Genomic DNA, 12,729 nt, shown 5'->3' with positions numbered 1-12,729 from the left:
GTTCATTGATCCAGTTAAAAACTGAAGGCCATCTAATAAACCCAGACATGAGTGCTAAGTGTTAGTATGTGCTCTTATCTTCTGTCTCTTTCTATGCAAAACCTTGAAGCATCGGCTTCAAGGATGATGAAAATGTAATTGCAGGTATTTAGTTCTGTTTACCTTTTATGCAAGCAGTCTTTAAAAACTCCTGAAGTAAGTCTCTTGAAATAAGAATCTTCGTGATTAAAACATGATTAAAGTATGCTTAAGTGTTTAAAACTCCACAAATATCTGGAAGCTATATGAAACACTTTATTTCTCTAGATTGTCTTGATGGGAAAGAGTAATTCTGAACTGAGGTCAGATACTTTAGCCTTCTTTTCCAAAAAATATGGATTGTATCTAAACTGCTGGTAGTTTATGAAAGGCAGAAACATTTGCAGAAGTTAATATTGTTAGTGTTGATTATAATAGCCCACTAGTTAACTGTCTCTCAGGAAAATAGAAAACATGTGTTCCTCTACCTCAGCCTGAGGAAGTTGAAACTTGCAAGTGTGCTGGCTATGAGGATAAGATTTTGCACTGTTTACTAATACAGCTATTGCTTTGTAGTAAAACACCAGTTTTGTTTATCAAAGTAGACATTTTTTCAAATATTGTGATAGTTCTCAGGAACAGATTGAGCCCTCCACCTTTACTTCTGGGGTAAGCTTTTATTTTGGGGAGGATGGATGCAAAGACTTAGTGAAAAATAATTTTGGTTCCATTTCCAAAGAGCAGATACTTTCACAGTTCTTTGTCTGTTTTTGAAGATAAATTAGTTTCTTAGGGGTAGATTCCTAGTTCCTGTTGGCAGCCTGGCTGGCTGTATGTGTAACACGTTGCTCTTGTGATACCAGGTGATCTAGAAAGTGCTCCAATCTTGATGGCCGAGCGTGAGTGTTCATATGCATTTGACTGGTATACTGCTGCTGCATGTGTCCTGTCTAAAGCTGAAGGAGATGACTGTCAGGTGTCTGATCCTCAGGCAGGTATGTATTTCTGTTCAGCAAATCAAAAGGTCATTAGTGATAGAACTTATACCACAACAAGTAAGTCCTTATGATACTCGAGAGCAAAGTGATTAGCAGCCTAATGCTAAGCACCCACAGTTTTAAGTGCATGCATATGGAAGATCAGAACAACATGAACTTAATACTCCCCTAGTGAATGTAGGAAAATAGATGTATTTTACTAAAGTAAATCTCTCTGTATAAGAAACAATGCTTTTAGTTTGTCCATTTTGTTTCTGGAATAGCAATTACATAGAAGGAGACTTATTCAGGGGGAGGTGAACTAGCCTGACTAGACTGACTGAAACAAAACCTGTGAGAGATATCAGGACAAAATTGAACTGATAAAGTTTATTCCTTCCTGATTAGGCTTCTCTTTTGATTTATCACCTCTGGCCAAGGCAAAACCTTTCTATACAGTTAATACTGTGGAGTACTTTTTTCACATAAGCATCTGTGGCAGTCTGCCTGATGACCTTTGTCACACAAAATCAGCAGCTTGCCAAGTAACACAAAGGTGAGTAACTAATTCTGTTGTCTGTAGGAGAAGATCCCTTGTTGCATGATGTGTCGTTCATGTGCAGCAATGAACAATTTGTATGTAAAGTAATTACTGGGTTACCTGTAATAGATTCAGGTAATTAGCATATAATTTGCAGTAATTACACTGCCAGCTGTTTCGAGCTGAGTGCACATATATGTAATCTTGCTTACAGCTAACTTGTGAGATGGAATGTGCCTGTTGCTCTCCCTTTTGTTATCCATAGGGACTGTAAACTCTAGATTAACTGCTGCAGCTGTATTAAGGCAACCTGCAATCCAGAGTTGGAGGGTCAGCTGTGTTCCAAGAGCTTGCCTAAACAATGTGAGCTTGCTGTGCCTGGGATAAGCAGGGGCTGCCTTAGGTAGAGGTGAAGCCCAGAGCTTGGATGTTGTACCATATGGCCTCTGGCTGTTCCAGTGGAGGTTTAGATTAGATAGTAGGAAAAGTTGCTTCATGGAAAGGCCTGCAATGGAACAGGTTGCCCAAGGAAATGGTGGAATTGCCATCCCTGGAAGTGTTCAAAAAATGTGTGGACTTGAGGACATGGTTCAGTGGTAAAAATATGGTGGTGATGCTAAGCTGATGGTTGGACTTGATGATCTGGGAGGTCTTTTCCAACCTTAACAATTTTATGATCTCCCTCACTAAATGGGCTGTTGCAGACATGGTCCCAATGTGTACTGCTGCTCTGACAGCATCATTGCTTTTGCCTCCTACAGACTATGTCTGAGGCAGTATCTGTTAATTTCAGGTTCCAGGTCAGCCTGCTGCCAGAGATGGGGTACAGTGCAAATGCCTGCAGCTGTACTTGAGCTGGCTCTGAGTTACACTCCAGCCAAGGACAGCTCACTGCAGACCCTAAAAATGTTCTTCAGAGCAATATAATCAGTCTAGGTCTGATAGAGTCAAAGTGAAGTCAGAGTGAAGAAACACTCCTGAACCAAAGCCAATACCTAGCAGAGAGCTGTTGTGCAGTGCTAGGTCTTCACTGCCTATATGTAATAGGATGAGGCCAGTTTGACCCCAAGATGACTCCAAGTCTGTAGTTTGACTTCTGCTTTGGAGAATGAGAACTTGATGTTATTGTCACCCTTTTAGAGAAGGGGGTATTAAAGTTTTCTAAATATCTAAGCAATATGTAACTCCTTTTCCTTTTCAAGGGAGAACATCTGTTAAGTTTCCTTTTGGCTGTGTTCTTTTTATTCCAGCTCACTGAGGTCTAATCGACCTTATTTAATTATTATGTCATCTTATGGTGTCTTGTATAAATGTACGTGGCTACTATTTGTAAGACTTCTCTTAGAGACAATTAATTTTGTACTCTGTTCACTCTCAAAACTCAATTTTTCTTTTCTAGTAAGGATCAGTTTTGGAGTCTTGGACTGCCCAGTTCCAAACTTTCCTATTACGATGGCCTGATTCAGTTGACCTACAAAAATGGTACAGCATACAACAATGAGAATAAAACACAGCGCTCTACCCTTATAACTTTCCTGTGTGACCGTGATGCTGGAATAGGTCAACCTGAGTATCAGGTAAGAAGTTCTGCATGAAGAAAGGAAGGATCTCCATCCTAAAATATTGACAATAGCTATTAGGTCAATATAAGCAGAGTGTTATGTGTGGAAATATCCAGTATCTATAAAGTAGACTAAAAGAGATAGTTCTCTTGGTATACTTGACTCCTGTTGTAACCATAAAGCTTTCCTTCACCAGTGAACAGTAAGCCTCCTTTAATCCCTGGGCCCTGTAATTATTAGTGCTTTTGATCATCTTGTGTTTCTAGCTGGCAAAAAAACAAACTGGCTGACAAGTAACAAATGGTAGAACTGTGTAAACAGCAGACAGCAGTTTAACAGAACCAGAGCAGGTTTTGTTGGCAAGAGCATTTTTGGTGACATAGGGAATGACAAGATCTATAACAGGACAGACCAACACAAGTCAGTCTGAGAAGGTATATCCCAAAACCAAGGGGAGATAGCAAGCTTGACATATAAAGAAGTAGCTGTGAGTCACAAAATTATCAGTGTGGAAAGCCTCTGACCTATTCTGCTCATTTGTAGAAAGAAGATAACTATACCTACAACTTCAGGTGGTACACTGAGCATGCTTGTCCAGATATTCCGCTGGAATGTGTTGTGACAGATCGCGACACCATGGACCAATATGACTTGTCAAGGTAGGAAAGTGACACATGCATTGTAACTTAGCTATTCTAGTTTGGTGTTCTGGCTGAGGTTGGTTTGCTGTGCAGACAGCACCAGAAGTTTTACCTGTTGTGACGGTCTTGACTGCAAGTATGTTGAAATCCCTCTAATATGTTGACTTGCCTCCTCCCAGGATGTAAATTGACTTTTTGGGATGGTTTTGCTTATAAAAGCATGTTACCTTGTTAGCTGTGCTCTGTATCCCAGGAGTATTCTTTCTAATTGTAGCACTTAAAGATGAAGGGGAAAAGTTAGTGGGGAATGCCTTAGGGTTGCTTTGTTTCTCAAGACTGAGAAAGCTCTGTATCCCAGGAGTATTCTTTCTAATTGTAGCACTTAAAGATGAAGGGGAAAAGTTAGTGGGGAATGCCTTAGGGTTGCTTTGTTTCTCAAGACTGAGAAAGCTAGAGGGATTCTATGAAGAATGTGTGTTCTTAGAGCAGAACTTTCTCTTTCTGCTCAGATTAGCAAAATCTGAGAAGAGAGGTGAAAACTGGTATGCCATGGATAATTCAAGACCAAGTGAGTACAAGAAGTACTACATAAATGTCTGTCGACCCCTGATTGCTGTCCCAGGATGTGACCGGCGAGCGTCTGTCTGTCAGATGGCGTATAGGCATACTTCTGTGAGTACCCTTTCCATCCCAACTCAGAGCTGGTTTGCCACATGAGTGAGATTGAAACAGATGTGGGTGAGATTAAGACAGCCATGTGAATTCTGACTCCTTGTGTAAAGGGATATTCTGTGTACCGTAATGGTTGTATAACTATAGCAAAATGGTAGAGCTCCTGTCATCCTCTTCAAAGAACAAGGCTTTAATTTTTACAAGTGTAGCAATGTCATGTTTGAAACTCATGATTTTTTGCCCTCTGTTTCAGAGGCAGACAAACTGCATCTCTTCTGTATGAATTGCTGGAGTTTCAGATACTAGGAATACACATTTCTTTTGGAACAGGCAGTCCTCCTGGGTACTTTGTCATGCTTCTGGCTTGTTTTTGATTGAGCTGTGGAAAAATTTGTTTCAAGATTCTCTGTTGTGCTTCTGCCCTCCCTGAGCTTTCTTTGGATATGAGGGGTAGATCGGGCAGATGTTTCCAAGTAAATTAAAAGAAAAAAAAAAAAAAAAAGGGGTGGTAGGTGTTCTGGGCTTCTACTTTTGTATTGGTCTGAAGTATAACAATGTATCATGGAAGTGATAACAGATGGCAGGCTGAATCAACCCAATTGCCCACTGCCTGACTTCATTGCTACTCAGCGCTGGAAAGAGGGAAAGCTGAACTAGAGACTCACCAAGCCATCCTAATTCCTTCTATAAAACAGAGAGAACACCTTCCTGCCTTACTGTTTAAGGGGATGTGTTAGCGACTGAAGCCAGTCACGTACTGCACTTGAGAGATGATTATTACTCCTTCCCTGTGCGTGCAATAGTCCTTGTTGTGCAAGGCTGCTTACTTCACATGTAGATACACTTTAGGGCTTTGTTACTTCACTGCTTGTGATGGTGGAGTGAAAAGTGAGCACATTGGGTCAATCTAAATGCAAAGTTGTTACAAAAAATTTAAAAGGGCAGAAGTCTGTGGACAGCAGTTTTGGAGGTATATTCTTCAGTTTATTGCTGCCATAAAGTAGTTTCTTAAAACTTGGAACCAGCAGTTATGTTGAAGTGATAATGACTTTATACTTTGGTATACCTACTGTCTTCCTGGTTTCAGTTTCTGTTAGTGATTTTTAGCCTTCGCTAAGCATGGCAGATCCCTAAAATTGATGCTGAGAGCATCTGGAGGCTTCCACACATTGTTTTAAAGAGCTCTACAATAAATTCTGCCTACTGCAGAAGACCTAGGCCTTCCTAAATTGCTAAGCTACGTAGCCCAGGAGATGCAGATGGGTGTTCTAAGGTACTATAAGCACCCTATTGTATTAAAAATAAAAACAACAAAAATGAAACCATACCTGGTTGTGGAAGCTGTCTGTTAAATATGTGAAACTTGAATACAGAATGGGAGAGAGTTGTAGAGGTATCTCTATACCTTTGTTATAGTCAAAACTCTCAACCCTGTGTACAAGAGTATTGTAGTAGGTATCTTCTTTTTGGTTGTATCTGTTTTTTTAAAAGTTGTTGACATGCTTTTATGCTTTTCTTTATTTCTAGGCTTCTTATTCTGAATTCACCTCTATTAGTAATCTTGGTGTTGCCAGCAAAGAACTAGTAATTGAAAGACCTGGGCATGTTTCTCTAACCTATGCAAATGGCTCCGTGTGCATCAATGCTGATGGAAAGACAACTACTTATACCACCACCATCCACTTTGTCTGTTCCAGGGGCACTCTTGTAAGGACAAATGATCTTTCAGTTATTTCATCATAGTAGGTTTCTTATCCTGTAACATGAAGCCACATGAAAATGTGTAGTGTATAGCAGATTCGTGGCAAGGGATATTTCTTGAGGGTTTAAAATAGAGATGTAAAAACAAGGCTGACTTAGATGCTAGAGAAGCACGTGTCTGAGTATTTTGTCATACACAAGAACTAGATAAAAACTAACAGCCTTGATGAACTATAATATTTCAGGCTAGTCTAATTAGCATGAAAAATACATGAGTACTTAAAACTGCAAACATTGTGGACACTCTAAAGTGGAAAAATATTGTAATGTGTATTCTCAGGCTTAGGTTCTGCATTCTCTGTAGATTGTTGATTCTAGAATTCTTAAATCTATAGAGCTTTTGGGGATGCAATTCCACATACTGAAGTATAGACTGAGGGGATTATTAGACTTAAGCTTGTGTGGACTTGTTCTTCCTGGTTTTGTGAACCTGCAGGTCTTACTCTCTCCTCACCCACATGATCTTTAGCCAAGAGGTGTGGTGAAAAATCTGTGACATGGAGCAGTTATGAACTGCTTTGCTTTTGTCTGAAAACACTGACATGAAGTGTATATAATTAATATTCCTGTTACCTTGTTACCTCACCTAACAGACTTCTGTTGCTTTACTTTTGTTTTTTTTTTTTTTATTTTTTTTATTTTTTATTATGGACTACGTATTACACCCCAAAATGTCTCAATGCTTAGACAGAGACAATATCTAATTATACATGTTTAGATTAAATATTGAATTTAATCTCAGTATTTGGATGTCAGATTCAGTTCTTTGCTAATGCATGGTGATATGGTAAGTGTTTAACTAGATGAAATTTTCAGTGATGACCTTCAAAAGAAAAAATCAGGGAGAGGGAAGTGGGGTGGGAATTGTGTGCCTTTGTAGTGAAGTCTTTTAGAAGAACCTTGCAGTTTCTCCTAAGGTGGAATCTCAAACATGACGTGTTAGCTATTACGCTTACTCTGGTCTTCCTCTGCAATCTATTTCCAGAGCAGCAGCCCACGGTTTATCGCTATTCTGGATTGTGTGGCCACTTTCTTATGGGAAACTGAGGCTGCTTGCCCAATCAAGGAAACAAAAGATGATTCTCAGGTAAGAAAGGAGAATGTAAATTGTTTTCGTAGTCTCAAAGTCCAATTTGTTTTTTCTAGAACTCTTGATTTCTGTGTTTAAATGGCTCTTGAAGAAAACTAACTAAAGTGAAGTCTTAAGTTGGTCATGTGTAATCTTGTGATATCTTACTGCTTTATTTTTTATTGTTTCTGAAATGTCGAACTTCTGACCAAAATATTCAGGTGCTATCTCTTGAGAGAAGTTTATTTGCTGTTGAATGCTTCATTTAATATTTCATCCCCTTGGTATGTTGCTAGTAAAACTGAGTTTATATGTAAGGAAATGTATTGTCCTTGTTTTGTGGAGATCATCAGATGAGACTTCACTTTTTTCACGCTAGAACCTGAGATTAGCTCAGCTGGTTGGAGCATGGTGCTAATAACACAAGGTTGAGGGTTTGATCTCTGTTCAATCCCCATATGAGCCATACATTAAAGAGCTGGACTCAATAATCTTTGTGGGTCCCTTCCAATGCAGAATATTCTGTGAAATCTACTCAGTTGCTTCTACTTTATAGATCTCAACATAAACACATTACTGTGAAGACAGCCCTCAGTAAAAATTTCTGTGCTCTTAGCTAATATGATCAATGCCATCTGTTAAGTTCCACTTTGATATGTTGGTGTGGCTGATAGAGGAAAAAAAGAATTGAACCAATGTGCAAAAGAATTGAAGGAAGTTTCTGCCAGAACTGTTTTCTGGTATTCTGGTATGCAGTTTAGGAATATGTCTAAATCACTGCTTTGGTTCTTGAAACAAGTTAGGGGTAAAATCTAAACAGAAGAAATGCATAAGGAGAAATTTTTTTTTTATTTTTTTTCTTTCCAGTCCTGCTCTGTGCGAGATCCAGACACAGGCTTCCTGTTCAACCTGCAGCCACTGGCTTCTGAGGAGGGCTATACAGTTACTGGCAATGGGAAGACTTTCTCGGTAAGGATTTTGGCTGTACAAACTGCCATTTATGAGTGCTGTTGCTGAATTTTTTTGTCTTGCGTAGTGATTTGGTGGAGCTTTCACTCAGTCCTCTTAAGAAGCATGAGTTGGCAGGAAAGCACTGTGGTTGAGGGAAAGAAAGAAAGATAACTTCATCTTAGATGGTCTTAAAAGCATTAAACTTCTGGTCCTTGGCGAACACAGGATAGCCACACTTTTGAGGCTGCCTTTTTGGGGCAATTTTTCTCCTTATGGACTCTGTTGTGTACTACCAATTTATCTGCTAATTCTGAAGAAATTGACAGGGAAAGCCTAGAAAGGGATTTTGTCTGTTCATATCAGTGTTTTTAATGTAATCTGTATGTGCCAGCAATCCTGGGCTGTCACAGATAATACCGTAACAGTATCTTTAGGCCAAGAATAAACTTGCTGAAGCACATCCTATATTTCTAGTGGGGAGAATTTGTGGACCCTGTAATCTGAAGATTGAGGATACTCTTACTGTATTATAGCTGAATTCTAGTTTGTCATTTCCAGACTGCAAGAGAACTGTGTTGTTTGAAATGGTTCTCGACAAGGGTTTTACTGATGTAGAAATGGCAATGTGGACCTTGTTTTTTTAATGCAGTTAATGCTATGTGCATCTACATGTTTTCAAAACTTCTAGCTAAACATTTGTGGACACTTGCCGTATTGTGGTAAAATCAATGGCAAAACAGCTGCTGGGTGTGAAAGAGAAAATCTGATGCCTGTGAGGCCGCTGGAATTGGACAAAACCCTTTACCTATCCAGTGAAGGGTTTCTAACTCTTACCTACAGAGGTCCTCTTCGTGTGGAATCAGGTGAGTTCAGGAAATACACAGTGTATTGTAAAAACTTAGTGTGGGTGGTCTTCATTCCTTCTTTTGCTCATGTAATGAGGTCTGTTTTGCTAGGTATTAATTACTTAAATGAGCTGGCTCATATGGAAATTTTAGGAAGAAATAAAGTTATGCAGAAGGTAATGGCTCAGTTTTAAGTAATATGTGTGCTCTAGGAAAGTGACTCAATGCAGTCTAGAGTTTTTTCCTTAGCAGATGAAAACTACTGGTCCTTGCATGGAGAAATGGATGGTCAAATTGGGAAAACAAAATTAACTTAGGTTCTTTTTCTAAGTGAATTAATAGCTTTTAGCTTCAGTTTCATGGATAATGCTCTCTAAAGTTGTTTCATATCTGAAAGTCAGTTTTCAGAAAGCTTTATAGTCTCTTGTATGGAATTTTTTGAATTACTCTTCTAATACTTGATATTCACCTACTTCATGTATTTTAAGTCTCTTTTGCAGATAAAGTGATTGAAAAATATGTATCTAATTTTTTGATATTAGATGCTCCACAATTACACTGAAACTGAGCTTCATAGAAAGGAATATGATATCTTAACAAAAAAAGACCTTGGGAAAACTGGGTTTTGGATTCAGGAACCTCAAATACTATAGCATGCTTGTCCTCTGTACAAATTTCTGGGGTGCTGTCTCTTATTTTCTCAGTTGTGACATTTTTATACATAAAATGTAACAGTGATTAAGCTCTTACATATATTGCTTTGAGAGGTTCTATAATTTTTAGAAAACCTTTTGATTTTGATGACAAATACTACTCCCTGATATAATTTTGTCACTCCTTAACATATACTGCTTTGATAGGATCAGTATTATTTGTTTTGCAGTCATTACATTGGACTTCTTACAAACAGAACTCCCAAACCCAAAACTTTGAGTGATGTAATTTAAAAGTTGCAGTTACCACTGGTGAAATTTCTGGTTTCTGTTTCTTCATATATGTCAAAGAACATAGGGAATAGAGGTCAGTGAAGGTAATTATGTTCTTGAAATGTGTCAAGGTATTTTGGTCTCTTATTTGTAGATGTAGTGGTTGCAGACAGGCAATTTTTCATAGCTCTCTAAAGAAGGCTTGCATATTTACAGCTAAAACCCCATAAGCAGTAGGTAGTGTTATCCTCTAAGCAGTTAGTAACAAGAAACTGTTAGAAAACTTTGAAGTCAAATATTAGCTCAAATTTAAATTCAAATTCTGTTCCAAACAGAACCGTCAGTAGATAAATGTTTGTTTTATAGGAACATCAGACATGTTCAGAGTGACTTTCATTTGTAATGATTCATATCCCGGAGAGCTTAAGTTTGTGCGTGAGGAGATAAACAGCGTGCTGCACATCCATGATACTTTTTTTGAGTTTCACACAGCTCTGGCTTGTGCTCCTGCTCCTGTAGATTGTCAGGTTACAGGTAAGTACCTGGATTTTAGGTGGGTTGTGTGCCATGTTGGAAGGATTAACTGGACAGCAAACTGCACAGTGGAGGGCTTTAAGAATACTAATTGTGAAGATGCTTGTAAGACTTTAAATCTGTGTAGAAGTTGTAGGGTGGGAGAAGAGGTAAGTTTGAAGCAGGCTTAACTTACAAAAACAGGGAAAGAAGCTAATTTAAAACATTGTGGTATACTCAAGAAAGCTGATAATTAATTTGAAAACATTTAATCATTTTTGTGACTGATGCTGCTTCAGCCCATCTTTGAAGGAAAAGAGTTAATTTAGTATTGACATCTGTAAAAATGCACCTGTGAATTGTGGAGAAGTTATATTTGGCAAGTAACTGTCAGAGGAACTATGTTCTGCATTTGGTATGGTGAGGTTTCTGTGGCAACAGTGAATTCTCTTAATACATATCTAGTGTGATTCTGAAAATTATTTTGAATTGTGTATTCGTCAGTGAAACTGGCATAATTTCAAATCAAATTCTGCTGCACGTATTAAGTTCTCTCAGCTTACTGCATTTCTTCCAGATGCTGCTGGCAATGAGTATGACCTAAGTGACTTGAGCAAAGAGGGTGAGCCATGGGTTGCTATAGACACTTCAAAGGAAGCAAAAAAGAGAACGTTTTTCTTGAATGTCTGCAAGCCCTTGCCCTACGTGACTGGATGTCCTGGTAAGCCAAGTAACAAGCACTTCTTGTGTCTTCTGATGCAAGACCTTATAGTCAGAATGATGTCCCTGGGTATTTTAATAAGATTTATCGACTCCTGTCCATTCAATTGCAGAAGGAGCACAGACCTGGGTGACATATGTTGGGAGTATTAATAAACAGACTTTGGCAAACGGAGAGGAGTTCTTAATGCTTATCAAGACTCTTGCATTGAGATGTATATTAATGCATTTGGGAAAATTGCATTGAGGGCAGTATTTGCCAGGATCTGTGATTTTATCATTTCTTACATGATAGGAAAGTGTCATAGTTTAACCCCAGCCAGCAATCAGCCCCATGCAGCTGCTTGCTCACTTCCCCACCAGCAGAACTGGGGAGAAAATCAGAAGGGTAAAGGTGAGAACTTGTGGTTTCAGGCAAAGACTTTTCGTGGGTAAAGCACAAGCTGGACATACAAGCAAAGCAAAACAAGGCATTAATCCTCTGCTTCCCATGGGCAATCAGCTACCCATAGCATGTTCAGCTTCTCCAGGAGGGCAGGGCTACATGACATGTAACAGTGACTTGGGAGTACAAACACCATCATTCCAAATGTCCCTTCTTCTTCTTCCCCCACTTTATATACTGAACAGACTGAACAGTCAGATGGTCTGGAATATCCTTTGGGCACTTTGGGTCACCTGCCCAAGTCCTGCCTTGTCTCCTCCCAGCCTCCTGTGCACCCCCAACTTCCCTTGCCATGTGACAGTAGGAAAATCAGAAAAAGCCTTGGCTCTGTGTAAGCCCTGCTCAGCAATAACAAAAAAAATCTCTATATTGTCAACCCTGTGTTCAGCACAAGTCCAAAACACAGCCCCATACTCACCACTGTGAAGAAAATTAACTCTACCCAGCTGAAACTACTACAGAAAGTCAAATGTTGAAGCCTCCTAACTGAATGAGGCCAGAATGAGAAGCTTATGCCATGTCTTTCTGCATTTCTAGCCAGTTTAATATATTTAACTGTACTGTAGTATTTTATGAGTCTGTGGAGCCGGGTAAATTAGTGCAGTTTGAAAGATTTCAGTATGCAGGAGTAACTTGTTTTATTCCTCAAAAGCTTTAGGTACACAGTGTCTCTTAACTGTATTGATGAATATGTGGGTGCTGTGTTCTGCTTCAGGAGGTTGAGACAGTTGACTTCAAATCTCTCTTAAAGCTACCATGTACTATTATTCTACAGTCAATTTAACTGTAATTATTAAAGCCTTGAACTAAAACCCAGTTCTTTTCCTGTAGGTGGTGCCATAGGATCTTGTGTGAAATACACTGATGGGAGCAAGAGCCTTGGAGTCATTCAGATAAACCCCCAGGCTGCTACTGATGGGTCATTAAGCATTATTTACTTGAATGGTGACACCTGCAAAGATAATCAGCGTTATTCTACACGTATAATCTTCCAGTGCGATCAAACAACGGTAATTTTCTGTTCTACTTGCTATTAATGAGGATTTTAGTGCTTATACCAAAATAGACCATGTTTACTCCTCTTAAAA

At 39.0% G+C, this 12,729-nt stretch overlaps 1 protein-coding gene across 2 annotated transcripts in view; it reads left to right on the top strand.

Annotated features, from left to right (window-relative positions):
- IGF2R (insulin like growth factor 2 receptor) overlaps nucleotides 1–12,729 on the top strand; it is a 62,209-nt gene that overhangs the window by 27,427 nt on the left and 22,053 nt on the right. For both annotated transcript variants that reach the window (XM_086877179.1, XM_086877178.1), the window contains exons 14-25: nucleotides 882–1,013; nucleotides 1,404–1,551; nucleotides 2,936–3,113; nucleotides 3,642–3,757; nucleotides 4,249–4,411; nucleotides 5,939–6,118; nucleotides 7,158–7,259; nucleotides 8,109–8,210; nucleotides 8,881–9,055; nucleotides 10,330–10,497; nucleotides 11,054–11,197; nucleotides 12,473–12,651. In XM_086877179.1, the coding sequence (XP_086733305.1) occupies nucleotides 882–1,013; nucleotides 1,404–1,551; nucleotides 2,936–3,113; nucleotides 3,642–3,757; nucleotides 4,249–4,411; nucleotides 5,939–6,118; nucleotides 7,158–7,259; nucleotides 8,109–8,210; nucleotides 8,881–9,055; nucleotides 10,330–10,497; nucleotides 11,054–11,197; nucleotides 12,473–12,651 (1,787 nt within the window). The remainder of the gene's footprint in view (nucleotides 1–881; nucleotides 1,014–1,403; nucleotides 1,552–2,935; nucleotides 3,114–3,641; nucleotides 3,758–4,248; nucleotides 4,412–5,938; nucleotides 6,119–7,157; nucleotides 7,260–8,108; nucleotides 8,211–8,880; nucleotides 9,056–10,329; nucleotides 10,498–11,053; nucleotides 11,198–12,472; nucleotides 12,652–12,729) is intronic.

This window comes from Cyanistes caeruleus, chromosome 2 (assembly GCF_971803275.1).
Source record: "Cyanistes caeruleus chromosome 2, bCyaCae1.hap1.1, whole genome shotgun sequence".
Classification (NCBI taxonomy): domain Eukaryota; kingdom Metazoa; phylum Chordata; class Aves; order Passeriformes; family Paridae; genus Cyanistes; species Cyanistes caeruleus.
The sequence above is the reverse complement of the archived record's forward strand: the minus strand, read 5'-3'. Positions and strand labels throughout refer to the sequence as shown.